This window comes from Myotis lucifugus, unplaced genomic scaffold, assembly GCF_000147115.1.
Source record: "Myotis lucifugus unplaced genomic scaffold, Myoluc2.0 scaffold_14, whole genome shotgun sequence".
NCBI classification, from domain to species: domain Eukaryota; kingdom Metazoa; phylum Chordata; class Mammalia; order Chiroptera; family Vespertilionidae; genus Myotis; species Myotis lucifugus.
In genome coordinates, this window is record NW_005871062.1 from 4998871 (window position 1) to 5025278 (window position 26408).

A 26408-nucleotide genomic window follows, 5' to 3' on the forward strand; every position below is an offset into this window, starting at 1 on the left:
GTGCCTCGTCTAAAACTCATTAGATTCCCACTTACCTAGGTAACACCAATTAATGCCTGGAGTAACTTCCTTGAGATATTACATTAGTTGTCATGTAGCATGTGTCTGTTATGCCCTTGAACTAACTTGAAGAAAAGCTTCCTTAGTCTTTGCCTAGATCAGCGGTTCTCAACCTGTGGGTCGTGACCCTTTGGGGGTCAAACGACCCTTTCACAGGGGTTGCCTAAATACATCCTTCATATCAGATATTTACATTATGATTCATAACAGTAGCAAAATTACAGTATGAAGTAGCAACGAAAATAATGTTATGGTTTGGGGTCACCACAACATGAGGAAGGTTGAGAACCACTGGCCTAGATAAACAAGTATACCCACTGGCCCCTTTATGGGCTGAGGGTGAGCAGTGTTGTCATCGCTCAAGTTCACTTCAGTTGCTTTGTTCACCTCCCTCATGTGGTTTTGTATGAAGCCATATACTTGAGTGTTATTGAATTTGTTTAAATGCCTTGAACACCTGTGGAATCTGGTTAGTCACTGTGTATGGTGGTTTTTAGTGCTGTCATTTTAGCTTTCCAAAGTTCCCATTCTAGGACTTCTTTATGCCAGATATAACAAGTATATTAGATATGCTCCTTTGTATAATCACTGAATCTCTCCGTGGAAAGATAAATACATGTAAGGAACGGTGTTCAGGAATTGGGTGTCGTGTGAGGCATGCAGCTGAGAAGATCGAAGGGTAACTTTAGAGAGGTCTCTGATTCTTCTGGTCAAAATAGTTCATTTTCAACATGTTTAAATAGGTCTCTTTAACTTCCTTAAATGACCAATGGAAGCAGATTGATTCACATTGCAAATACTCAACCAGGCCATCCCTACCGATGATAACATGACAAAATGATTTATTTTCTTTTATTCTTAGTTACTAAAGCTATTACAGTTTTTGAAGTTGTGGTGGAAGAATTAAACAATGTCCTCCTCATCTCCCCACTACACATTTTGGAGATTTCTGGATCAGAAATATATATTCCAGATCAGATTCCTCTTTTCGTTTTGGTTAAAGCCAGAGATTATTCAAGGTGGGGCTGAGGCCTTTCTCTCAAAACCAATTCCCAGAAGAGGGAACTTTGACTCACAGGCATTCTCCCCAACCTGCAAATGACTCATAGGATGCCTTTGGATGGAGTCCAGAGAACCTGTCTCCATTCCTCCACCTGGGCAGTGGTGCTCACGCCCACCTGATGTGGAGACCTGGGTGGTGATTCATTGACTGGTTTTGGTAGAGTTCTGTCATCTCTGAATGTGAACAGGATTATCTGTATGTATAAGTAGTCTTCCTTGTAAAAAGTGGCATTCCTTGAAGTGCTTTTAGGTGAAAAGCTTGGCTAGAAGTTTCCTGAAATTGAATGTTGTTCTCTTTGTCAGTGGAGCCTACTTGGCATCTTAGTGTCAAGATACAAGGATGTATCAAGGCCGAAGCACAAGACACGTTAAGATCCCTTGTTCTTCTGCTCTAAACAGTGTAAGCTGTATAAAGAATATTTCCATAAGTGTCTAAAGAGATATAGTGTGCTCAAAACAATGTAGGAAATGAGACACAGGGTGTGTTTTTTATTTAAGTGGTTCTTGCAAAGCAGTTTATGAAAATGTACCTGAGACACGCCCTAAGGAAACAAATGTTGCACTGTGCATTGTGATTTTGCACTGGCAATTCCATATGCAGTATGTGACATTTATTGACATCGATGACTCCTGCAGCTGAAAGTTGGAATATACAAAAGAGAGTGGCAGATGCAGTTAGAGTCGGTTTTTCTGGAATATGCTGTACATCTTGTCTTGTTTTAACCCAATTTTCAAACTTTTAGCAAGCTAGTGTCTAGTTTGTGTGCTTAGTTAACTGCTGGTTCTTGCTTGGCTTTAATAGCTAGGGCTTTCCAAAGACTGGGCTTCCCCAGGAGGCTGCATGGTAGGAGGTGTCTAAGCAGAGAAATAAGTAAGCATTTTGTAGGAATGTTGTAGGCAAAATACAAGCACCAGACAAATGGGAGGTTAGAATAGACTCTCTTAAGTCACATCCAACTGTTGGATTCTGTAATTTGTTTATAAGCTCCTCTAACCTGCTCAACTTGCTTTGCATGAATCCACATGTGTGTAGGAGTGCTTAATGAGTATTGGTTGTCAGTGAGGTTGCCCAGTACTCTCACCATGATGTCAGGCTCGATCAAAGAGACAAAATCACTAACTTGGACAGACTTTGAAGCATAGGCAGAGAGGAGGGCACCCTTCACACTTCCTCAGAGTATGCTTGCTGAACCAAGGGTGTTCAAGGAGCCATTGGTGTTCAGATCTGTTCAAGAATTTGATCGGACCCCTGGAATGATAGATGTCAGAACAAAAATCCAGGCTTGAGATCAGAAGTTCTTAATTCTTTACCGTGGTTTTGCACTAACCAGTCATGTGTGTAATGGCGAACCACTTGGTCTCTCTGGGCTATAATCTCCCCAGTTATAAAATAGGGCAGCGTGGGGTGGGGTGGGGGGAATGGTGAGCTGAATCTATGATTCATTCCTCTCTTCAACAAACGTGAGCTGTCTTGCTCCTGGGAATGCAGCTAAGATGATATATAAGGTGCTAAACTTGATTTCTTCCAGTGCCAACATTCTTTGTAACTAACTGTTGTGATTGAGGGAAAAAGTTAAGTGGCACAGTTAAGGTTTCCTTGTTTGGGATGGTAAGTGGCATAGAGGAGACGTAGAAACATAAATGTAATTGTGAGGCAATTACTCAATAGAAGGGAACAAGAAAGGGAGGAGGAAGAAAAGAAGGGATGAAGGGAGGGAGGGAGGGAGGGAGAGAGGGAGGGAGGAAGGGAGGGAGGGAGGGAGGGAGGGAGGGAGGGAGGGAGGGAGGGAGGGAGGGAGGGAGAAAGGAAAGAAAAGGAAGAAGGAAAGCAAACTAAAACTGGTTATGACATTCCAAAAAGTGGTAAGTCCTGCCTCATTCCAGATCACTTCAGTTTCTGACAGTGCTGGTGTCCTGAGGTCACACCCAATGGCCTCCAGCTCATGCAACAATAAAATGGAAATGCTAACAATAAGGACTCTTTGAGAAACTTTGAACTTGAGTAAAAGGGAGACTTAACAAGTGAAAAGGCCAGGGTAGTATAGTTCTGTGATGGTCTGTGATGAGCTCATTTAACTGCAGAGGAGACTAGAACAGTTTTGCTCTAGTGACCCGATGTTCAGTTCATTGATTTCCCTATTACTTATTAAGCAACCACTGATGCATAGAGGGACTATGTGAGAATGCAGATATACTTAAAATCTATGTTGTTTATGAAGTACACAGAGTAGCAATTTAATAATATGGCCAGTAAGTAGCATGAACAATATCAGACATTTAAAGAAGATTCTGCTCCTTGTATAGTAAAACTTTAGAAAATCTTTAGAAAAAAAAATCCCACTTGGCTGTGCTTGTCTTTCTACACTTAATGTTGATCAACTTAACTGTAGTGGATCAGTAATGTCTAACTCATTTCTTGTCTTGTAAGTAGAGATCTTTTTAAATATTTTTTTTCAGATTATACTTTCAAGTTGCAAGTGGTAAGAACTTCATAGAGTCTTTAATCTCAAGATTATCAGTCTAGCCAAGTATAATTAAAAGACTGCCTTCTCCGTGTATTGCTGAATAATGATGAGAAACAATAGTTTAGCTTCTCAAATGTTTGCTAACATTTTCTCTGCAGACAACTTTATTCCATGATAATAGTATTATAGAGGTATCTACCAATTTAAAGGGCCAAGAAAAGAACATATTTGCGTTTAGATTTGATTTAATCAAACCAGATCAGAGTTAGTAGTCCAACCCTATACTGTACCTCCCTAGTCCAAAATTTTATTTTGTACCTTTTAAATATTTTTCAACGTCTCTGCCCTGCTGATCATCATTCCACTAGGAAAAAACTTCCTTGGAAGCTCATAAAGTTATAAATATTTAAAAAAAATAAAAGTAAATCAGATTAAGCAAGAAGTACGAATTTTTCCTCCCTGTAGTAGTTATTAGCTTTTAATGTTCTAAACTAAGTCTGGTTTTATGTAGTAAGACTTTAGCATCCCTGGGCTCTCTAGGGAGGCATTTCTCAGTATTTTTTTCCCAAAGGTTAAGCTTAACACAAGATAGTATTTTTTACTGATCTTATTAGTAGAATTTTAAAGGATAAAGACATGTTCTAATTTAAATTCATTGAACACAGATAGCATAATCTATAAAGCTTGTCAGGTACCATTTTTAGTGCTTTGGGTGGGAATATGAACAAATATCTGACCCAAGACTTCAAGGACCTCACAATTATATATTTTAGATATCTGACTTAGAAGACTTCCATAGACATTAATTTGAAGGATTCATCTGGTTCCAGCTTAAAACTGTGCAATTTAGATTCTATCTGCACATAAAACCCTCGTAACTTCTAACACACTTGCTTACTTTGATTTTTAAACCACTATTATATACACTCAAATAGTGAGTGTCTTGCTGTTATGATTCTCAGCCTTTTTTCTTTGTATTTTTACATCCCTCCCCCCGTCACCATCATGATAGTTAAGAATTAACCCAAATGTCTACAATGAAGCAAAATGAGATTTTGTGTTTGATGCCCATCTAGTATTGTAAAATATAGAGAAATGTCCTAAGTCAATGGATGCCAAGGACATAAATGAAAAAAAAAATACTGCTTAACAAAATAGCACTATTGATTTATCAGATTTGTAAAAGTGGAAGAGTGAAATGGGTACGGCATGAATCAAGTGTGGATTTGTGGGGGGAGGGGGGAGAATTTAAAGGGGACAAAATCTAGCAATGAAAACTGTGAATCTTAGATCATTCCAGGTGTGTGCAAAGGGAGCTTTGAAGTAGTTCATCCATGTGTGCTCCCTGCCTGCATGGCTTTATCCAGACCTGACTCATGAGACTGAGGCCCATAGACTCCTCATGAAGAACATCTTGTGATCCAAGTGCTCAGACCTGCCAGACTGGTGGCCTGCTGTTTTTACGTGAAACACACACCAGAATGATTATTATGGAAGCTGGGTTTGGTTTGAGGCCCTCCAGCTCCAACAAAGTGGAAAGCTTGGAGAGAGATCAGAGAAAGAAACAAAAGTGATGAATAAAGAGTCAGGAAATGGAGTATTCACCAGAAGACAAAGTGGAGGTGGCTGAGAAGTGTAGGAGCCTATGCATATTTGAAGGGCTAGCATAGGAAAAATGTTGACTGTGCCCTCTATACCAAGGGTAAACATCCCATTACCCCTTCTTTAAGACCCTCCAGTGACTTCTTATTACACTTAGAATAAACTCCAAACGCTTTACCCTACCTTGCAAAGCCCTGCCTGATTTACACCTCTGTGCACTTTGCTAAACCCACCTCATTTTACTTTCCACATCCTATCATCCGCCAGGAGAGTGACCAGCTGTCCCTGTTGGTGCAGGATTGAGGGTCTTCCCTGGATATAGGACAGGTAGTTTTATTTTTATTTATTTATTTTTTTTATTGTTGACAGTATTAGAGATGTCCCCCATTTCTTCCCTTTGGTCCCCTCCACCCAGTCCCTGCCCCACACAGGCCTTCACCAAACTATTGCCTGTGTAGCACAAGTAGTTTTAAAACCAAGATAGTCCCAAGTAAATGGGCCCCAGGTCACCCTATCCTGCCACTTGGATCATCTCCTCTGCCAGTATTCCTTCGCTTTAAATGATTGCCTTCTGAGTGGAATTTGAAATCTGTGTGTGTATAAGAGCTTAGATATTTTATTTTCACTTTCCTTCTTAGTAATGATTGCCTTTGCAAAAATGTTTGGTAAATCAGAAGGAAAGACACACCTAATGGTGGAGTCCTTGGTACTTTCCTGTTCACACAGGAAATGTGGAATATGTGTTTTGATTCAGCAGCTCTTATACCACACTGGAATCTTAAGATAAGTGTGTAGGTAGGGTGCATGTATACCCACACACACTTATAAGGAGGGGTGAAAGGGAGTGTCTCTGGTTTGCCTTTTAATTAAATCAAGTAAAAATGTATTTTGACTTCCAAAATATCTCTCAAATACAGAAAAAAAATACAAAAAAAAATCAAAACATTTGCTACTTCTTAGATAGAGGTTACTGTGATTTTATCAGAGATTGGTTATGGCTGGAATGGAAATATTTAAAAAAATAAAAATTGAATGATGTTTTAGATCTTAGTGTTAATTAGGATTGGTAATTCAAGGTCTCAGCTCTGAAAATACTAAGACTGAGCCTAGGTCTCAATTAGACAACGAAATATAAAACCTTTCTATCATGTCAGACACTTTTGAAGAGCATCAAGAAGTCAACTAGCCAGTTTTTCTCAGTGGATGGAGCATCAGCCTGTGGACTGAAGAGTCCTGGGTTTGATTCTGGCCAAGGGTACATGCCCAGGTTGTGGGCTTGATCCCCAGAGAGAGGCATGTAGGAGGCAGCCGATCAATGATTTTCTCTCATCATTGATGTTTCTATCTCTCTCTCTCCCTCTCCCTTCCTCTCTGAAATAAAAATATATTTAAAAAAAAGAAGTCAATTGTTCCAACTCCCTGATAAGAGATACCATCATTCACACTTTACATGATAGAATCATGGTCCCAAAGAATAATAAGTAGCTTACTGAAGATAGCATGGTTTGGTTTGATGTAAATAGTATTTATATATGCAGAAATACTTGTCACGTGTGAGCACTGCCAGTGAGATAATGATCTTTATGTGGAGGAAGTAAATCTAGAATTAATCAAACTCATCTTGCCAGCATAGTTTCAGTTTATTTTCTTTAAGTCTGTGCCTTTATGCCACAATGATGGTGCCATGGTTTTACCCTTTAGGGCATAACCTTTGTCCCCTGCCCCCATCTGTGTGATCATGACTTAGTTTGCAATGACAATAACAGGAAATCAGAAAATGAATGGAACCCTGAGAAATGCTCCATTGAATTATTGCCTGCTATTTGACAACATGACAATGAAAATAGTCATGGCGGTAGCTCTGAATATGAATCCACTATGTTCTAAAGTAACATGGGAAAGGTTATTTAGTTTTGTTCTAAGAAAATGACACTCATATTCCCCAAACTCACCTCAGTCACTTGAGATACAAATGCTGTTTATTCAGCCATGATAATCAATGAGAAATTCATTTCTTTTCTTCCCAATTCACCTCTGTCTTTTCTGAAGCCTGATGGCTGGGGTATGAAGCTGTTGACTATTACCAAGATATATTAATATTATAAATGGTTTAACATTAAGGATAAAACGTATGATTATATTTCAGAATTAAAATACTCCATTGGTAAGGATTAAAGATGTATTAGATCAGCTAACCCTATTCAACCAGATCATTATTTTTCCAGAGGAATTTGACTTTAATGTTGAAAACATAAGATGTTAGAGCCTAAGGGCTTCTTAGCCATTATCCAGCCAGTTGTTGGGTTTTCTGGAGAAGAAACTAAGCTGCTTACCTACAGAAACATCACTAGAACTGGGGTCTCCTGACTCCCAGTTTAATTTTCTTTCTTTCATACAACATTGAAATATACTTGGTCTTCTACCACTCTTCTCTTATTGGTCTATATATGATTAATTTCACATGTTCTAAAATATTTTCTGCCAGGCACTTTGCAAGCAACCCGTGCCTTGATGGTGGTTTGCATCCTGCTGGGACTAATAGCTATCTTTGTGGCCACTGTTGGCATGAAGTGTATGAAGTGCCTGGAGGATGATGAGGTCCAGAAGATGCGGATGGCTATCATTGGAGGCGTGATATTTCTTATTGCAGGTAAGACAGGCCCTGCCCCTCTTTCTAAACTGTCTCTGGCATGGTTTTATCTTACTAAACTATCTCTGGCACGGTTTGAAATTTAGCTTTCCATTTCCTTAGACAATGTTGGATTTCTTGCACGTGAATTGATTGATTTCAGTCCTTTTTAAATCTGAAGACATGGAAACCTTAAGTCCAGCTGACTTTCACATTCTCAAAGAGGAACCAAATGAAAATTTGAGATCTGTGCTCACAGTGAACAGGTCTATTATTCTTTCTGGTTTCAGTTGCCAACCGGTTTATTAGAACCAGTTTCCCCAGGTGAAGAGCAAGATCTCCTATCTAGCAAGCCCTAAGGAACAACTCTATTTACATAGAAAGTTTTCATGGTATCCCCACAGACAACATATGGCAAGGATGGGGAGTAGTAAGAGAGAATATCAAGAATGTGTGAATCAAGTAGGTGTGTGAGGAATGGATGGGGTTGGGATTATTAGAGGAAAATGAGAACATCATTTCAGTTGGGTAGATCTAATTCCAAAATAAACAGGATGTACCCATAGGTCAGTGAAGAGAAAGGCCGATTGGAGTGGAGGTAGAAGGTGGCATGGAGTGGAGGTAGGAAATTGGGTTAAATGAATTAAGAATGAAAACAATACAGAGAGGCCTTGAAAAAGACCAATATAGATTTGTTGACTTACTGAAGTATTGCTTAATGAGTTAGATATGTGACCTTTAAGAAACTGAGAACCAGAGAAAGGCATGGCAGTTCCATTTTAGTGTTATAATAAGCTTATTTTAAATAAGATTGTATATATGTGTATAAAATAGTATTTAATATATAGTCTATTTTGAAATAAACTATTATATGCTCTACATAATATAGTAGTCTATTGGTTTGAAATGACACCAATGACATAATCTATCACTAGGAGAAACTAGAATTAGACTTTCTTTACTCATTTCCTCTTTGACAAAAAACCTTGTAAGGGCCTTTGCCCCAGCATGATGTTGGATTTAACCAATAATGAAGAGTGACTGTGGCTTTGCTAAAGATTTGGCTAGTTGAAAGTCACCAGTCTTTCAGTTTTCCAAATTAGCCCTCCCACCCCTCTGCAGAAAAACCACACACACCCCCATGGATGGTTCTTTAATTCCCAAAAGTTTAATTCCCAAAAGTTTAATTTTACATCAAAGGCTAGGAATAAATTTACTGCATAGCACCCTTCCGTTGCTTATCTTTTTGTAATTTCCCTGAATGATTGCATCACTCCCAGTTCAGTTTAGTAAGGGATTTCCTAGGTAGTGAGGGTCAAAAGTTCCAAAGTAGTCTCATGATGCATCTGAACAGCCAAAAGCACTCATGTTTTCTGTCAAGTATTGGAGGAAATTAACTTGGACACATTTTTTTTTTGAGGTGGAGGAAAATGGAGCATTGAAAAATTTAATCTGTCTATATTGATGGTTTCTTAGAATTACTATGAAAGAAAGTTATTTAATTTATTTGGATTAGAAACATCAAGATATTTTATACTTGTTTCAAATGATAGAATGAATTATTTTGATTAGGTAGATTCTTTGGTATTACTAAAATATGAAATAAATGGAAAATTGGGAGTGTGCTGTATACATATATCTGTTGTGGCATATCTCAAGGCAATATCTGGCAGGTCTGGCTAGTGGAGCAATAGGAATTTGGGTGGTCTGGACCATTCTGAGACAGTTTTTGCTCTTCCCTGCTACCTAGCCACTTACTATCCTTTTGATCCTACAGAAATGTAAATTTTGCTCTTTGGTCAAGAAGAATATAGAAGGGTTTTCATCTCCCCTTTTTCAAGTGACTCATCTATAGTAATAAGGATATTGGTTTTATAAAAGTAGTTTAGTACACTAATGTGTAACAATCTCTTTGAAGATCATAAATGATATGAACCTCCTGAATTGTTTCCAAAAATGCCAGTGACCTTGAACTATAAATGAGTATAAATGAGTAAGATGACAGAGTACAACCTGTGCCTAACTCTGACCTAATGTTTTGGTCTGTCTTAACAGAATACTTGGAATAAAACAGGTCTTAACTTCTAATCTCTCTAAATTAAAATTGTCTAAAATTGACTAAATTCAAAATGTCAGCATTATTGGTGAGATTTAATTCTTATAAAATCTTTATCAATGTAATGGGCTGTATATTTATGCTCAGTGTTCCATAATGATTAACACTCTTTTGTTTTTAATTTCTCTAGGTCTAGCTGCTTTAGTTGCCACAGCATGGTATGGCCACAGAATTGTTCAAGAATTCTATGATCCCATGACACCAGTCAATGCCAGGTAATGCTATTCATGTGTAAAATAGCTTGTTTTCTGAGAAAATACTCTTTTTTATATTCTGCAAAGTTCAGCTAGTGCCACGGCTTCCCAGATTTGCTTTCTGGAATTTTATGTCAAACTTAAAAATAATTTGGATGGCCTGTGACTCATGTTAAAATGAGTTTGATAATTGCTTTGACAGCCCATATGAATGATAGAACATATTTGAGGTAGAAAAGTTGCAAGCTTTATATTTTGCAACTGTGTATTGGGCCTTTTCTCTTGTTTTTTTTTTTTAAATATTAATAAATATATCAATAAATTTGAAATGTACTTTTTGAAGTACATTGTGATGCTTACAACACTTAATTGTGATTATTTGTCGCTAACACACAGCTTATGATTGAAAAAATAGTACTTACTACTCTATGCCTTAATGAATAATCATTCTCATTAGTTTGACTTTATTTATGAAAAGAAGTTTAATTTATTTATGAAAAAATAAGTTGTGATACTACTTTGAAATTTTCTGTTCCACTACAACAATAAAATTGACTTTCCAAAGGTCAACTTTCTTAATATCGCAAGTTGTGGAAGTTCAAGGGCTGATTCCTGGCTCTCATGTACCAGCACTCTTTGATCAGGGACAAAGCTCTTTGTCTCACTGTGTTCATGTCTTTAAAGCCTAATAACTACATTCAGAGTCAGGATGTTAAGATGTAATTATTGTTTGTGAGTGTCAGGATGAATAGATGAAAAATCCCAGTGGTTGAATAGATAAGATGTGACTCTTTTTATATAATCACCCACATACAGGAGGATACACACTGCAATGATTGTGTTGGAGCCCTTCCCATAAGATTTACAATGTAGGGACAGAGACTGCTGGAGGTCAATAGGCTAACATTTTACTAGTAATGGATGTGAGAGCAGTTTATAAATTGCTAGGCACGGTACACATGTTATTTTCATGTCTCAGATGATCCTGAAAGGAGTCCAGTAAGGAAGATTGGATTATCCCCCTTTAAGAGAAGCAGAAACTGAGGTCGAGAAGTGAAATTACTAGCACATAATTGCAGCAGTTGAGAGTTTGCATTTGGATCCTAACCCAGACCTCATAATTCTACACATAGCTTTCTCTACTTTTGTTGTCTACCATCAGACACAGATCCTCTCCCCAAGAGTCTAGCTTAATACATCCACTTAGATCAGCTTAATCTAGAATGCTCCATGGATTGCTTAGAAGTCTTTTTTCTAAACCATAAATTTCAGATTTCAGTGTCTATAGGTACCTGGGATAAACTATTAAAAACTCTAATGGATGCCCTGGCCAGTTTGGCTCAATGGATAGAATGTTGGCCCATGGATTGATTCCGGTCAAGGGCACATTCCTTGGTTGCAGGCTCGATCAAGGGCGTGTACTCCAGTTGCGCTGGAGGCAACCAATCGATGTCTCTCTCTCACATCGATGTTTCTCTGTCTCCTCCTCCTCCCTTCCACTCTCTCTAAAAATAAATGGAAAAATATCCTCATGTGAAGATTAACAACAACAACAAATAAAAATTCTAATGGTCTAGCACTTTAGGAGTTTCTTTATACTAGTAGAATATGGTTGCTATGTGGTGATAGCATGACTTGTTAAGCTCGAGCCTAGGAATCATAGTTCAAACCTGACTCCTAAAGTATATACAGATGCTTTACAAGTCTCCTACATATGGAAACGTCTTTGGAAATATTTGTGCAATTGACCTGGTGTTGCATGCTGTATTGCCTGATCTACTATTGCAAATTGTCAACAACTGCAATGTAAACATTCTTGTGTGTGCAAGCACAAACCTGAAAGTACTTCCCCCAGGGATCATGGGGATTGTTTTCAGTGGGAAAAAAAATATAATGAGATTTCTAATTACATTAGAAAACTTTCCAGTGATTCATTGATTAAGCAAATGAGTTATCTTTTCCTCTCAGGTATGAATTTGGTGCGGCTCTCTTCACTGGCTGGGCTGCTGCTTCTCTCTGCCTTCTGGGAGGTGCCCTACTTTGCTGCTCCTGCCCCCGAAAAACATCTTACCCAACACCACGGCCCTATCCCAAGCCTGCACCTTCCAGTGGGAAAGACTACGTGTGACACAGAAGCAAAACGAGACAACCCTGGAACAAATAGAAAATGGACATTGAAATACTATGATTGACTTTAAGACCTTGAACTTTGACTATTGTCATCTGAACTGTGGTGTTATTAAAAAAGAAAACCACACATTTTTTAAAAATATCCATTGCTAAAAATGACTAAGTCTTATCTCCTTTCCTTAATACAGGAGGGAAGCCTTTTCCATGTGTATTACTGCTTCCCACTGAGTAATCATCTCAAATGTGGGGAGGGGTGCTCCTTAATTATAGATATGTATATAGACATGTTTTTCTATAAAAAATTAGTTAGTAAAATCTCTTATTATGTTGGCATCAACATAGTTAAAGCATATCTAAAATATATATATTTAAGTCTATATTGATTAAATAAGCAGTTTCTTTGGTTTTTGCCTCTTCTTTCTATATGTACACATATATAATAGGTCAGATATCATTTACCCTCCTTAATCAGCTTTTAGTGTCTTTGACATAAGACCTAAACTACTAAGCAAGTATAAATTCTTTCCGTTCCTCACATGTGCCCTTTTCACGTAATTATTTTCCTTTTTTTTTACCATGATCTTACAACACTTGCTTTGTCATCAGTCAATCATTCTTCATGCCTTTATTTGTTTTGTTTTTTTACTAGGTTGGGCTTAAACTTTTAAATCTAGCAACATATTTCCTAAGCATATTATTTAATTTCTAAAATCAATAAGTTTATCTTATAACTCAGAGCTTTGGGGGCAAATCTTTCTGCATGGCCAGATGATATACTCCCGTTGACCTTCCCACCTCATCTCTGTATTCTGACCTGTTACACTCTTGTTTGCTTTGAAAATATTTGCCTTTTTGAGCAAGTGTGTGCTGCTTTCCCAGTGTTGTAACACAATTTCATTGATTGAATTTTTAAGGTATTTATTTACCGTTGTATCCCTCCAAACTACCTTTTCCGCCCCCTCTCTCCTCAGCTATATGCTTTCTCATACACAATTATCATATAGTTACCTGTACCCAGAGAAATATGGTCTGTTTTTCTGCATGAAGTGCTAGATTTTCTGTAGTGATAATCTGGTGACAAATATTCTCTCTGTAGCTGTCAGCAAGTCACTTATTCTTTCTCCTCTTTTCCCATCTGTTAAATTGAGATAATGATACTTAACTATCTGGTGGAGGTGGTGTGACTATTAATTAGTTGGTGTTGTGCTCATTCTTTAAACATGAAATATGTCTGAGTAGTGTTTTTATTTGCTCAATTGGTGGTTAGAACTCATTGAACCAAACCTGTACACGCCTTCACACTGTTTGTATCTTCCTTTCCACTCCAGTCCATTTCCTTTCTCTCAGCTGCACCAATCATGTTGGTGGGACTCTGTTCCATTTTAACAATGCTCTTAGTTTTCCAGTCAGTGGAAAATGCTCCTTTACTGAGCAAGATGATGTAATGAAAAGGGAGTTGGTGTTGGTGTCTGGAGACCTGATTTGAGTCTTGGTGCTATCAGTTACTGTCTGAGTTGGCCTAGATTTATTGTTTCATCTGTAAAAAAGGGATTGTGATTCCTGGCCTGCCTACCTCACAGGGCTTTTGTGGGAATCTAGTAAGATAGAATATGTGCAAATGTGGTTTGTAAGGTGAAAAGTGCTATAATAAAGGAAAGAAGTAATGATTTTAAGTGCATAAATTTGGGATTACTTTTCAAATGACTGAAAAGAGAATTTTTAAGGAATGGGTTTCTTGCCATAACCAATCTCTCAAGTAATGAGACACTATAGTGAAATTCAGCTACTAAATGAAGTGGATTCTAAGGAAGTCGGGTTCTTCAGTGTGGCCTGATGCTTTTTTTGTGGCTAAGCTTTTTTCCTCTTAAGAATGCAGACTTGACCTAGGACAAGTCTGCAGCTGTAGTGGGTAAAACAGAAGTGTAAGTATTGGCAAAGCCAAAGTATGGAAGGTTTTTTGAATTATAATAACTTGCAAGGTTATTCAAGGTGAATATGCGTTAAGTGATGCCTTCTGACTTAGTGCTGTTAGGTATTGCTAACACTGATAGGTTCGTTTGGGAATGGTCATTCATAGTGAAACCACATGGGGAAGTTATCCAGAGGATTGTGTCATTATCATATGAGGATTTAAACCTAGTAACTTTCAGTCTTCCAACCTGAGTCTATGCTTCTAGACGGTATAACTCAGAGAGCCTTTGCAACATACATAAATCCTAACAATGTGCGAGTGTAAACGCATGTGGTTTACTAGTTGCTAAATTCTGCAAAAACAATCTATAATCCAAAATCACCACCAGGATTGTTACACCAGAAGTTAGTCAATTTTGATATTTTTGTATTCTGTTACTGTACCTTAAACAAACCCAATGAATATTTTGGGATTTTGTAATGGAAATTTGTATAAAGCATTATTCTTTTTCAATAATTGTTGGGTGTTTTTTTAATAAAAACATAGATCCTTGGCTTGTTTTTCTAATTATTATTTCAAGATTGCCATGCTTGGAAGAGAAGAGGACTTAGGATAGGATCTGCCTCAATCTAAGAGCTTTGGGCCTCTGGGACATCTTTCACATATTTGAGTGACTCCCTCTGTTAAAATGCGCTGTTTCTCTCAAACTAAGTTCCTTCACCATCAAAGCTGGTGATAAGGGAGGATGCCAAAAGAAGTTAATTAATGTTCCTCAACCAAAAAAAGGGGCCATACTGTAACGAAAGGCTGAATGATAACATAACCAGCTGTGAAGCACCCTGCAAGCTTCAGGAGGTTGTGTTCCTCACAAGGTGGAAGAGTGAAAGATTTATTACAGCTTTTGTAACAATTACAGTCAAAACTACCTCTTAAGAAAGCAAGTGATGAAATGAATTCACTGGTAATCTAAAAATATCAGTAATTGATAGAGCCTTAATTATAGGCTCTCCCTGGGCAATTTTCACAGTAAAGAGATGGGTCTGTAAACAAAGGATTGTAACCTACCAGCATTAGCATGATAGGTTAGAGACTAAGATGATTGTCAGCTTGATTTGAACCCTCCTTAAGTTAAGCAAACTCATCAGAATCCTACTCTCTACCAATTTAAATATCTGGGGGTGGGGCCTGGGCCAAGGAGGCCAGTGTAGCTGAAATGGATTAAGCTAGAAAGAGGGTATCAGAGATAAAGACATGAAAGGAAGAGGAATTCAAATTGTATAGGTCATGGTGAACTGTTGTAAGGACTTCATTTTTCTCTCAGTAAAAATATAAAGATATTGTTATATATATTTTGAGCAGGAGAGACACAAGATCTAAACTATGATGTAATAGGATCACTTTATCTGTTGTGTTTCAAATAGACTTAAAGAGGGCAAGGAGAGCAGAGCATTCCAATAGAGGTCATTACAATAATGACAAACAATGGGTAGTAATAAGTTGTTAAATCTGGATATTATTTTAAAGTAGAGCAAACAGTTTTTACTAACTAACTGGATATGAAGTGTGAGCTTTAAAAAGGAATAGTCAAAGATGATTCCAAGATTTTTGGCCTCAGCAATTGATGGGAGAGAGCTACCAAAAACCAAGAAAGGGAAGACTATAGGGGAGTGGGTCTGAGGAGGAAATTAGCAGTTTCACTTTGGATATGTTAGGTTTAAGATGCCAAATGCATATCCAAATAAGAGATGTTCAGTAGGCAGTAGAAAGAGAAAAAGAAGACAGGAGTGTTGAGAACTGTAATGAAGAAAGAGTTTGCAGTAAAAGAGAGTAATTAAACATCAGTTTCATATGGTTTATCAAGTTAAAAAATATATCACTGTCTTTGGACATTTAAGTTGATGGCTAGGCTAAAAGGTCAATAATGGACTAATAGGTTTGGGAAACCTAAACCTATTCGGCCATTATTGAATCTTTTATCATCTTCCAAATTATGTATTACATTATTCTCCTTAAAACTATTCTCAAAGAAGTATGGTACAGTAGAGTCATAGACCTGCCTTGGATTTTAGAGCCAATTGACTAGCACTACCTTTTAATTATTACATTTTAATAATTTAATGTAGCTGAAACAAAATGTGTCAGTTTAGGTATTCTGGGAAGCAGGGCTCCAGAACAGAATTAGAATTGAAAAATATGGAATGCTAATGTCTATGACAGAGCAAAGAAATATGTTATGAAACAAATTCTCAGCCAACTTCCATTTTTATGTCTCATTGGATAGAATGGTTTCCCATGGTTGCACTCAGCAGCAAATGAAGTTGGGATATTTAGTTTCATAGATGGGCACACTACTGCCCATTAAAATCAGATTTTGCCTGCCTCATTAGCTCTGTGGCCTTGACCAAATTACTAATATCTCTCTGGCTCAGTAATAATATGTGTTCAACTTAACTCCCAAAGTTTTGGTGGAAGCCAAATGACATAATATGTGTGACTATCCTTTGCAAACCAAAAATACTGCACAAATATAAGGGATTGGGTTTCACAATAATAATTCTTTTTGTGAAATGAAAGACTTTATCTTGACCACTTCAAGTGCACAGTTAATTGGGTAGGATCCTTTCCCTGATTTCAACTATCACCTACCTCAATGTACATCTTCCACTATAATATATGGACTCAGCATTGAGAGTCCCATGTCACAGAATTAAGAAGCTAGAGGTCATAATACATCATATAGACGAGCACATTTCCTGATGGTGTAACTTTCAGAAAAGAATAAAACTGAAAAAAATAGATCCAATAAAAATAATGTCTAGTGAAACCATTTTACTATTTTACTTCCTCATGAGAAGTTGGAAGCAAAGCAATGTCACTGAAATATCAGTAAAACTACCACCTTTTCAGTTCAGCATTTATTTAGGGCTTATGATATGCCAAATCCTGATCTAAACCCAGGGTTGTATAGAGAGTTGGGTAAGACAGTCTCTTTCTCAGAGCCACCCTGTTGCAGCACCCCAGTGGCACCATTCTCATTGTGGTCTATATGAACAATGCCCCCTAGAGGCTTTGTAGTGTATAGCCCAAAATACTACACACAGGGGCCTTGAAAACAGAAATTCTGAGAAAAATATAAATATGTACATATACAACATGAGAAAAACCTTGAATGACCACCAATAACCAGTGAAAAAGAATTGATTTTACATTCTTCATATTGGTAAAAATTGTAAAATCCAAAAATATCAAGGATTGGCTAAGATATGAAGAAATGGGTTCCCATCCTTATTTAGAAGCAGAAGTTGGTAAACTGCTATAGAGAGTCCATTTCAAAATATCTAGTAAAATTGCTCCTTTCAATGTGGTCCAGTAACTTGAGATACATAACTTGAGATATATAGCCTGGAGAAACTAATGCAAGTGCTTATTGTGTTGGTGTTATAATAAAGGATAAATTATTGATATTAGGTGATAAGGGAGCCCAGAGGCAGAAAGCAGTTAATAGCCTCAAGGATTCTGTGAAGTCTAGTAGTAAGGGAATCATTGAGGGATGGTCGAAAATCTACCATCTGATCATTTCACTACACCAGCTACTATAATCCAAACTACCATCAGCTTGAATTTAGATCAATGGAACAACCTCCCAATAGATACCTTGCTTCCTGTCCTGTGTTCTACCATCTCTACTACCAATAGCAACAGCAGTGATCCTTTGAAGACATAAAATAATTCTCCAGTCTCCCTACTGTTCTAAATATTTCTACAACAAACTTAAAATAAAAAGTAATACCCTGGTCTTTGGCTCAGTGGTTTGGTTAGAGTGTTGGCCCATGGGCCAAAGGGTCTCAAGTTTGATTTCTGATCAAGGACACACACCTGTGTTGCAGGTTTGATCCCAAGCCCCAATTGGGGCATGTGGGGGAGGCAACTAATTGATGTCTCTCTCTCACATTGATCTCTGTCCTCCCCCACTCCTTTACCCTCCCTTCCACTCTCTCTAATAATCAATGGGGAAAAAATATCCTCAGGTGAGAATTAAAAAAAAAATTATACTGGTTACCTTCCCATCCTCATCCCTCATACTGTCCTCCTAAATCATCCTGCTCCAACCAGTCTGGTCTCCTTGCTTTTCCTGTGATACCCATAAGCTTCTTAAATTTGTTTTTTCTCCCAGAAAAATCACAAATATCACCCTGTCAAAAAAGACTTGTCTGCTCACCCTATATAAAATAGAACTCTGTCACTCTTTATTCACTTCTCCTGCTTTATTTTTTCTTATAATATGACAAGAATGGAAAAAGAATATATACGTATTTATGTACTAGTATCTTGTCGGATTGTCCCATAGAATAAATGCTCTCTGAAGGCCGGGGATTTATTTATTTACTAGAGGCCCGGTGCACAAAAATTTGTGCACTCGGGGGGGAAGGGGGGTCCCTCAGCCCGGCCTGTGCCCTCTCTCAGTCTGGGACCCCTCAGGAGATAATGACCTGCTGGCTTAGGCCTGCTCCTGGGTGGCAGAGGGCAGGCCCAATCCCTAGGTGCAGCCCCTGGTGGGGCTCAGAGCAGGGCTGATTGGGGAGTTGGGGCGCCGCCCCCTGTCATGCACAGAGCAGGGCGGATTGGGAGGTTGCGATGCCACCCTCAGTCATGCTCAGGATAGGGCTGATTGGGGGGTTGGGGCACCACCCCCTATCACACTCAAGGCAGGGTCAATGGGGAGGTTGCGGCGCCACCCCCTGTGATGCACAGAGCAGGGCCAATCAGGGGGTTGGGGCGCTGCCCCCTGTCACACACAGAGCAGGGCCAATCAGGGGGTTGGGGCAGTGCCCCCCCCATCACGTACAGAGCAGGGCCCATCAGGGGGTTGGGGAGCTCCCCCCTGTCACTCACAGAGTAGGGCCGATAGGGGAGTTAGGGCACCGCCCCCTGTCACACACACAGCAGGGTGGATCAGGGGGTTGGGACGCCACACCCTGTCACACACAGAGCCGCAGGGCGATCAGGGCGTTTGGGCGCTGCACCCTGTCATGCTGATCTGGTGCCAGGAGGCCTTGCGGCTCTGCTGATCCCGGTGCTGGGAGGCATATTACCCTTTTACTATATAGGATAGAGGCCTGGGGGCCGGCTGGTTTGCCCTGAAGGGTGTCCTGGATCAGGGTGGGGGTCCCCACTGGGGTGCCTGGCCAGTCTGGGTGAGGGGCTGAGGGCTGCTTTCAGGCTGGCGGTTTTGACTGCTTTCAGGCTGGCGGAAAGCTCCCAACCACTCCTTTTTTTCTTTTCTTTTTTTCTTCTGGGCCAGCTTTAGCTCTGGCTCTAGCTCTGAGGCTTCCGCTGCTGGTTTGTTTGCAGTTCTATAATCGAAACAATGTATAACTTCAGCTCTGAGATCCCAGCCGGCTATATTTGTTAGAATGTTTCAAACTGCCAGCTCAGAGGCTGGCAGCGCAGGCAGGGGACGTTGGAGTCTGCAGTCACTGGAGCAAGCAAGCCTCATGTTCGCTTCCAACTGCCTGGCTGCCGGCCGCCATCTTGGCTGACAGTTAATTTGCATAAGGATACGCTGATTAGCCAATGGGAAGGGTAGCGGTCGTAAGCCAATTACCATTTTTCTCTTCTATTAGTGTAGATATGCATTCTTTATGTCATTTCATCATTGTATCACAGATGCCTAAATCAGTGCCTATTCCATAGTCAAGCTTAAATAATAATTAGTAAATAAATTAATAACTAATAAATAGTAATTAATTTAATGAAGAGCACATAAGCCAAATTGAACCAAAGAGACTTGATTCTTTTATTATAATTATTAAGAAAGAAAATTCTCTTTAAAAGTTTCTAGATAAAAAGATAAGAGCCTAGATAGAGCAAATAATACTAATCTATAATAATAAAAGTATAATATGCTAGTTAGATCAGACATCTTTCTGTACATCCTTCCAGACTACCTTCTGGATGAAGCCAGGACTGTGAGGGAAGCCCAGGTCCTGAATGCTGTCCTGAATGCTGGAGGGAAGCTGGTGCCGGCAGCCGGGGGAAAGAAGGCCTACTCTTGTACGAATTTCATGCATCAGGCCTCTAGTAATAATAATAATAATAATAGTAATAATAAAGCCATTTCTGAGGAAAGCAGAAATACAAGATGAGGAGGAACAGAGCCAGATAACAATTTGAGTCCTCGGTCCAGCCATGCTTAGAGCTAGCTGTGGCTCCGGACTTTTCAGTTATGGGCACCAACACATTTCTTGTTTTCTTAATTCACTTTAACTTGAATTTCTGAAATTTGTTTCTGAAAGAGTCCTGACTAATATAATTATCAATCTCTTCATATACAAAAAGGTAAACTGAGATCTGAAAAGAGGAAGAATTTTGATCAAACTCACAAAATTAATGACAGAGCTAAGATTTAAGTTGGATCTTCTGAGTCCAAATCCTGTTTTGTTTTTTCACTCTATTGCTTAGTTGGCTGCACACATTGATTCAAACCCTCCCATGGTCACAGGTTGTTGTACATTTACAAAGCAGCCTAGTATTAGGGCCAGGAATCCTAGGAAATTAAGTAGGTTAAGATGAAGTCCCCTGTGTTATTTAATCTTTTTAAATTTAAACTGCTACTTCACTGTGCAGGAGTCTGCTCAGGGAAAAACAAAAAAACAAAAAACAAGGAAAAATACCCACAAAAACATAATTCCTCTAAAGAAAATATTAGGGTTAATCCTCTCAGTCAAACTTAAGCTATAGATTTGCTAGAAAAGGAAAATTCCTTTTATAAAGACTTGTTTTTCTCAAAAACTTGTAACATTCATGCTTTTTTCTCTTGCTTATTGCACATCATAAATCTTTTAATTCCCTGCATCCTGATGAATGTAACCCAAGCATTGTTTCTGTTCACTAGTGCGGACGTGACAACCCTCACAACCTCAGTCTCAGGACTATCAGAATTATAAGGAAATGTCTAGCACAGTACCTGGCACAAAGCGGGTATTTGAAAATTTCTGTTTAAATACGAACACAAATGTGTCTTGTCTATGGTATCACAAAAGTTTGTAGGGAGTTTTTTTTTAGCTTTTATAGTTTTCCAGGTCTTAGACAATCACCTCAATTGGATTTCATGTTTTTAATATTTACTAGAAGATGATTAAAATAAAGCTACAAAAGGGCAGTCTCCACATGATATTTTTATTTTACTGGAGAAACATAAAATTTGAGATAGACTTTATATTTTAATCCTTGTATTTATTGCTTTCTTACTGAGTTTTTAAGACATTGTCAAAAAATCAATTTAATCCAATTTTTATAAGCAATTTAGTTTATGGTTTATATTAATCTAATACAGTAGGAATGATGGAAGTAAAGCCTAAATCTGTAAGAACCAGTTACTTGGTTGTTGGGACAAAATAACCTTAAAGAATGATGTTAATTTTCTTTAATTAAGAGATAAAACTGTTTATTAAATATGTAATTTATATGAAAATGGCATTTTTTAACTCTTGAAGGAGCTTATTTATTCATGCATTTTCAACAGGGTTTGTGGAAACTATTTTATTATTAATAGCTTTTTAAATTCTCTCTATAAAAAGTAAATTAAAAGCAAGCATTACCCAGAAAATCAAAAGTATTGAATTAGTTTACATTCTATATTTAAATATTGTAGTACACATATTTACCTATTAAAACATTGTTTTTATACCAATCAGCCTTTTATTCAAACAAAATTATTAATTATCATAACAAACTATATATAGTGTGCTCTGAACACTAACCTAATACTAGCAACATTATTTTTGAAATTGACTAATTTGACACAGTCATCATGATGAGACATGGTTTGAACTTGCAAGTAGCTTGGAGGGTAGTATTTTCAGTTAAAAAACTGCCCTACCTGAAAAATCCCCCAGATTGGTGTAAATCCTAACAGAATACCACTCTTACATGTTTTTTTTTTCTTCATGATTTGCTCTTAATTTCCTCTCAAATAAAACCATCTCAAATTTAAAACTCAAGACTTTGTTTATTCCAAGAGCTCCAGATTTGATATACAGCTACTTATTCAACAACCCCATTAGGATGTCTAAATAAGAATCTCAAACTAGACAAGGGCAAAACAAATTCTTGATACCAAAGAAAACGAAACAAAACCGGATAAGGTCCTTCTCTTCTCAGTTTAACTGTGACTCTGTTTCCTCAGTGCTCTGGGCCAAAGTCTTTGACAATATCCTTGACTACCTTTTTACTCTCAAACACTAAATCCAGCTCAATATAAAATTCTTTCAGCTATAGTTCAACAGTTATCGCAAACCTAACACTTCTCAGCACCTTACTCCAAGTCACACAGTCTCTCATTTGATCATTGATATTTCATTGGGCCTTCCCATTGGACCTTCCCATTGGGTTTCAATCTTTGTCCATTCATCAACTAATTGCCAGAGAGCAGCCTGATTATCTTAAAGCCCATTTTCTATCATGTCACCTTCTACTCAAAATCATCTAAGCCTTTTATATTTTACTCAGAATAAAATTCAAATCTCATACCTTGATCCATTGCCTATAAGGCCCTATATATTATATGATACTTGGTTAAATATCTGATATCATCTCCTCTCCCGGCTCATTCTTTGCCAACCACAATGATCTCCATGCTATTCCTCAGACACAAAAAGCATACTCCCAACTCAGAACATTTGCATTTGCCTTATCATCTGACTACAGAGCTCCTCCCCCAGATATTCACATGGTTTATTCCCTCATTGCACTCAGGTTTTGCTCTGTCTCCTTACCCAAAAAGCCTTCTTGACCAACCTAAATTAAATAACATAACCCAGCCCCTCATCACTCTCTAACATCTTACCTGCTTTGTATTCATAATTCTTATTACAACATACATATTATATACTTGTTTATGTGCTTATCTTTCATATCCCCAAAAGAATGTAAGCTTCATAAAAGTGAGAATTCTTCTGTTTTGTTCACTGCTACATTCAGGTTTCTACAATTGTGCTGGCCCCAAGCAGACATTCAATAAATTCTTGATTATTTGGTAATTAACTTTTCTTCTTTTCCTATAATACTCTCATATAGTTTGTTTCACAGATTCCTAATAAAGAACTGTAATAATTATATATCTCTGATTTCCCCATATTCTTTGTATAAGATGAAGTATTACATTTCTGTTTTAAGATACTCATCATGAGGTGTCACGGGTGTAGCATAAAGGATGGAATGCCCTGCTTTGTTACATCTTTTCAGAATCCCAGGGAGGAACTGACTACCAGGAAGAGAGCTCATGGAAGTGAAAATGGAAAAGGAAAGTCTTTTTTCTTTGCTCAAAATTCTCTTCCACCTAGTACTGAGTGAGATCCCAGAGGTCAAGTGGTGCAATTTAGACTAAACTGAATCATTTTTCCAGCACCTTAGACAAGTGGTCATCCCTACTACCCACAAAGGCAAGAAACTCGCTGAAAGGCAGGGCTGCAGATATCCTACATCAGAAACACCTCCCAGGGAAGCTTCCCCCTCTGGAGCACCATTCAGCATATGATGAGGTGATATTCCATTTATCACTAGAGAATGTTTTCTCTTAAGTCCCCAAAGAACTACTTTCCAGAGTCTCTGTCAGTCTTGTTCCTAACCAAGTGTAAAAACTGTCATAATATCTGAAGCGCAACATCAGGCCCTGCTCCCTCCGCCCAGTCTCAAGGCCTTGGGGCAATGTTGTCAGGCGTTCTGTAACCATGACTCAACTCACAGATCACAGCGAAGAGACACTGGTATCTGAGAACCTCCCAGGAGAGACTCTTTTGTCATGAACAACTTATACCAGGGCGAGATTATGTGAGAGGCCTCTCAGTGCTGATGAAGATGAATAGTAATGCCAGTTACAGTTCCAAGAATGTGGAGCCACTACTTTGACATGAGCTCTCTTGACTCTCTAACCAGTTCTGGAATTCACAATGATACTAAAAAGCTTCATGCTTAAGTTCTCTTCCACTTACCACCTCTGTGACCTTGGTGAGGTCATTAATCCTCTCTAAGCCTCAATTTCCTCAGCTTTAATTGGGAACTATAAGTACCTTATTGTGTTGTTGTTAGTATTAAATAAATAATTATACTTCTTGGACATAAGAGTCATTCAGTAAACATTACCTACTATTGTTCTTTTCTTGATAATGACATGGAAAAATAGAATATATGTTTATCTTCCAGTATTCTTTGCTATTGATTCAGTGAGAGTTCTCACTTAGAAGTAACTAAAAGGTAAGTCTTCTCAGATTTAGTAAAAACTTTTTAATTATTAACCATTCAAATTGACTTTATTTTAAATATGTTTTGTATTGATTTTAGAGAGGAAGGAAGGGAGATGGAGAGAGATAGAAACATTGATGTGAGAGAGAAGAAACTGGGTGTGTGCCCTGAATGGGAATTGAACCTGTAACCTTCTGGTACACAAGGCAACACTTGACCGGCTGAGCCACTTTGGCCAGGGCTCAAATATAATTTTATTAAATATTTTTCAAATATATTATTCTAGTAAAAGATAATCAGGTACTTGAAGACATTTCACATAGCAAATAATATTGTCATAATCAAATAAAACTTTTTTATTCAAATTATCTAGACAATTTGATAACTTCAATTTATTTTCTTTTTATTTTTTAGAGTTGAGTCAGTGGAGTAAGTTGAAATTAGTGTTTGGTATAAAGTTAGGATAGATTTAGCATCAAGATCATTAAATAGTCACTTGCAAATAGAATTCACCACTGCGTTATTCAATGAGTGCATGTATATAATGAATACTTTCTAAAAGAGCCACTTGCTAACTATAATTGCCACCACCATGCTTCTTCAGTAAATGGCACTATATTATATTTCAATGAAGCTACCAGCATTCCACACATGAAGGTCAACAGAGTATTTCAAAGAATGGAACATATTCCCACTAGTGAACGACTGTTGTAGTCTACGACATAACGTATAATCAATACTTTTCTAAATGCTATGAGCAAAATGTGTCGAGAACATTCTACTTTTAGTATTCCATCTGATTTGCTTTGTGTAAAATCTGTAGGGAGGTGTTAGAACACATTTAAAATTAATTCATACCAAATGGGATTTCTGCAAACTGTTTCCAACACAGAACATAATCACTAAATGAAACTTCTACTAATTATGTAATTAATGTTTATGACTTCAGATGTAATAAAAACTTTGGTTAAGGCCAGGGGTGGGAGGGCTAGGTGGAAGTGGGCAAAGGGGGTTGAGGGTGGAGGAATGGGGTACCTTTGCAATAGTGTCAACAATAAAAGAAAGATATAACCCTAAACAAATTCTATCACATACAGGTAATTTTATCTCTTGCCCTAAGCTTGAACCTAACCACAACACTGACTCTAACTTTAATGTTAATCTGTAAACTAATCTCAATTCTAAAACTAATTTCAAGTGTAACCTCAACCGAAACCCTTTTTTAAAACAAAAGGTAACCCTAACTCTAAATCTTAAACGCAAACATAACCCGATTATATTTTAAGAAGATACTAGCAAACTACAACACTACATTCAGCATAATAGTCCTTGGTAAATGCAACTTAGATATCCTAAATTTAGTGAAACACTAAATTTAATACTAGTTGGGTTTTTTTAGTGGAAAGATATTACAAAGAGGAATTTAACACAAGAATCTCAAACACTGGTATTTTCTAAGAAATATCATGATAATAGTTCATGCAGATAACTTAGTACATGAATTATTGTGTAAGTTCCATGAATTGACAAACAGGGCAAAACATCCTGAAATGCCTTTTTAAAATAACAGATTTTCATTACATTCATTTTTTATAGTATTATCACTGCTTACTGTTTATAGTAACCTTGGGTTTTCAGATATAATGAGATTGATTTTTTGGACAAATGGGTTGGTCTTGTCAATGTGATAAAAAGAATCATAAAATTAAAAAGTCTTTCTCAGTTCCAGGGCATAACCATTTAAATTGTGTTTTCAGATTTGATGCTCAATCTTCTGGGGGACCCTGAGACTTATTCAGGGTTTTTCTGAAGTCAAAAATTTTTATAATACTGCTCAGATGTTATGTGCTTTTCTACCAATAGTAAGTACAAAGGTACCTGGTGGCTGAAACTTCTGGTATCTAAACATAAATCAAGACTTTGACACCAAATTCTATTTGTAGTCACTGTATTCTTCTCTGCCACATCAGTTTCTTTTTTCTTTTTTTCACTTCCA

The 26408-nt window shown here is 37.7% G+C and overlaps 1 protein-coding gene across 1 annotated transcript in view; it reads left to right on the forward strand.

Moving 5' to 3' along the window:
- The window catches only part of CLDN1 (claudin 1), a 16138-nt gene extending 1415 nt beyond the window's left edge, over nucleotides 1–14723 (forward strand). The window contains exons 2-4 of the mRNA XM_006084775.3: nucleotides 7675–7839; nucleotides 10065–10149; nucleotides 12097–14723. Of these exons, the coding sequence (XP_006084837.2) occupies nucleotides 7675–7839; nucleotides 10065–10149; nucleotides 12097–12256 (410 nt within the window). The 3' untranslated portion in view covers nucleotides 12257–14723. The remainder of the gene's footprint in view (nucleotides 1–7674; nucleotides 7840–10064; nucleotides 10150–12096) is intronic.
- Nucleotides 14724–26408: the final 11685 nt, after the last annotated feature.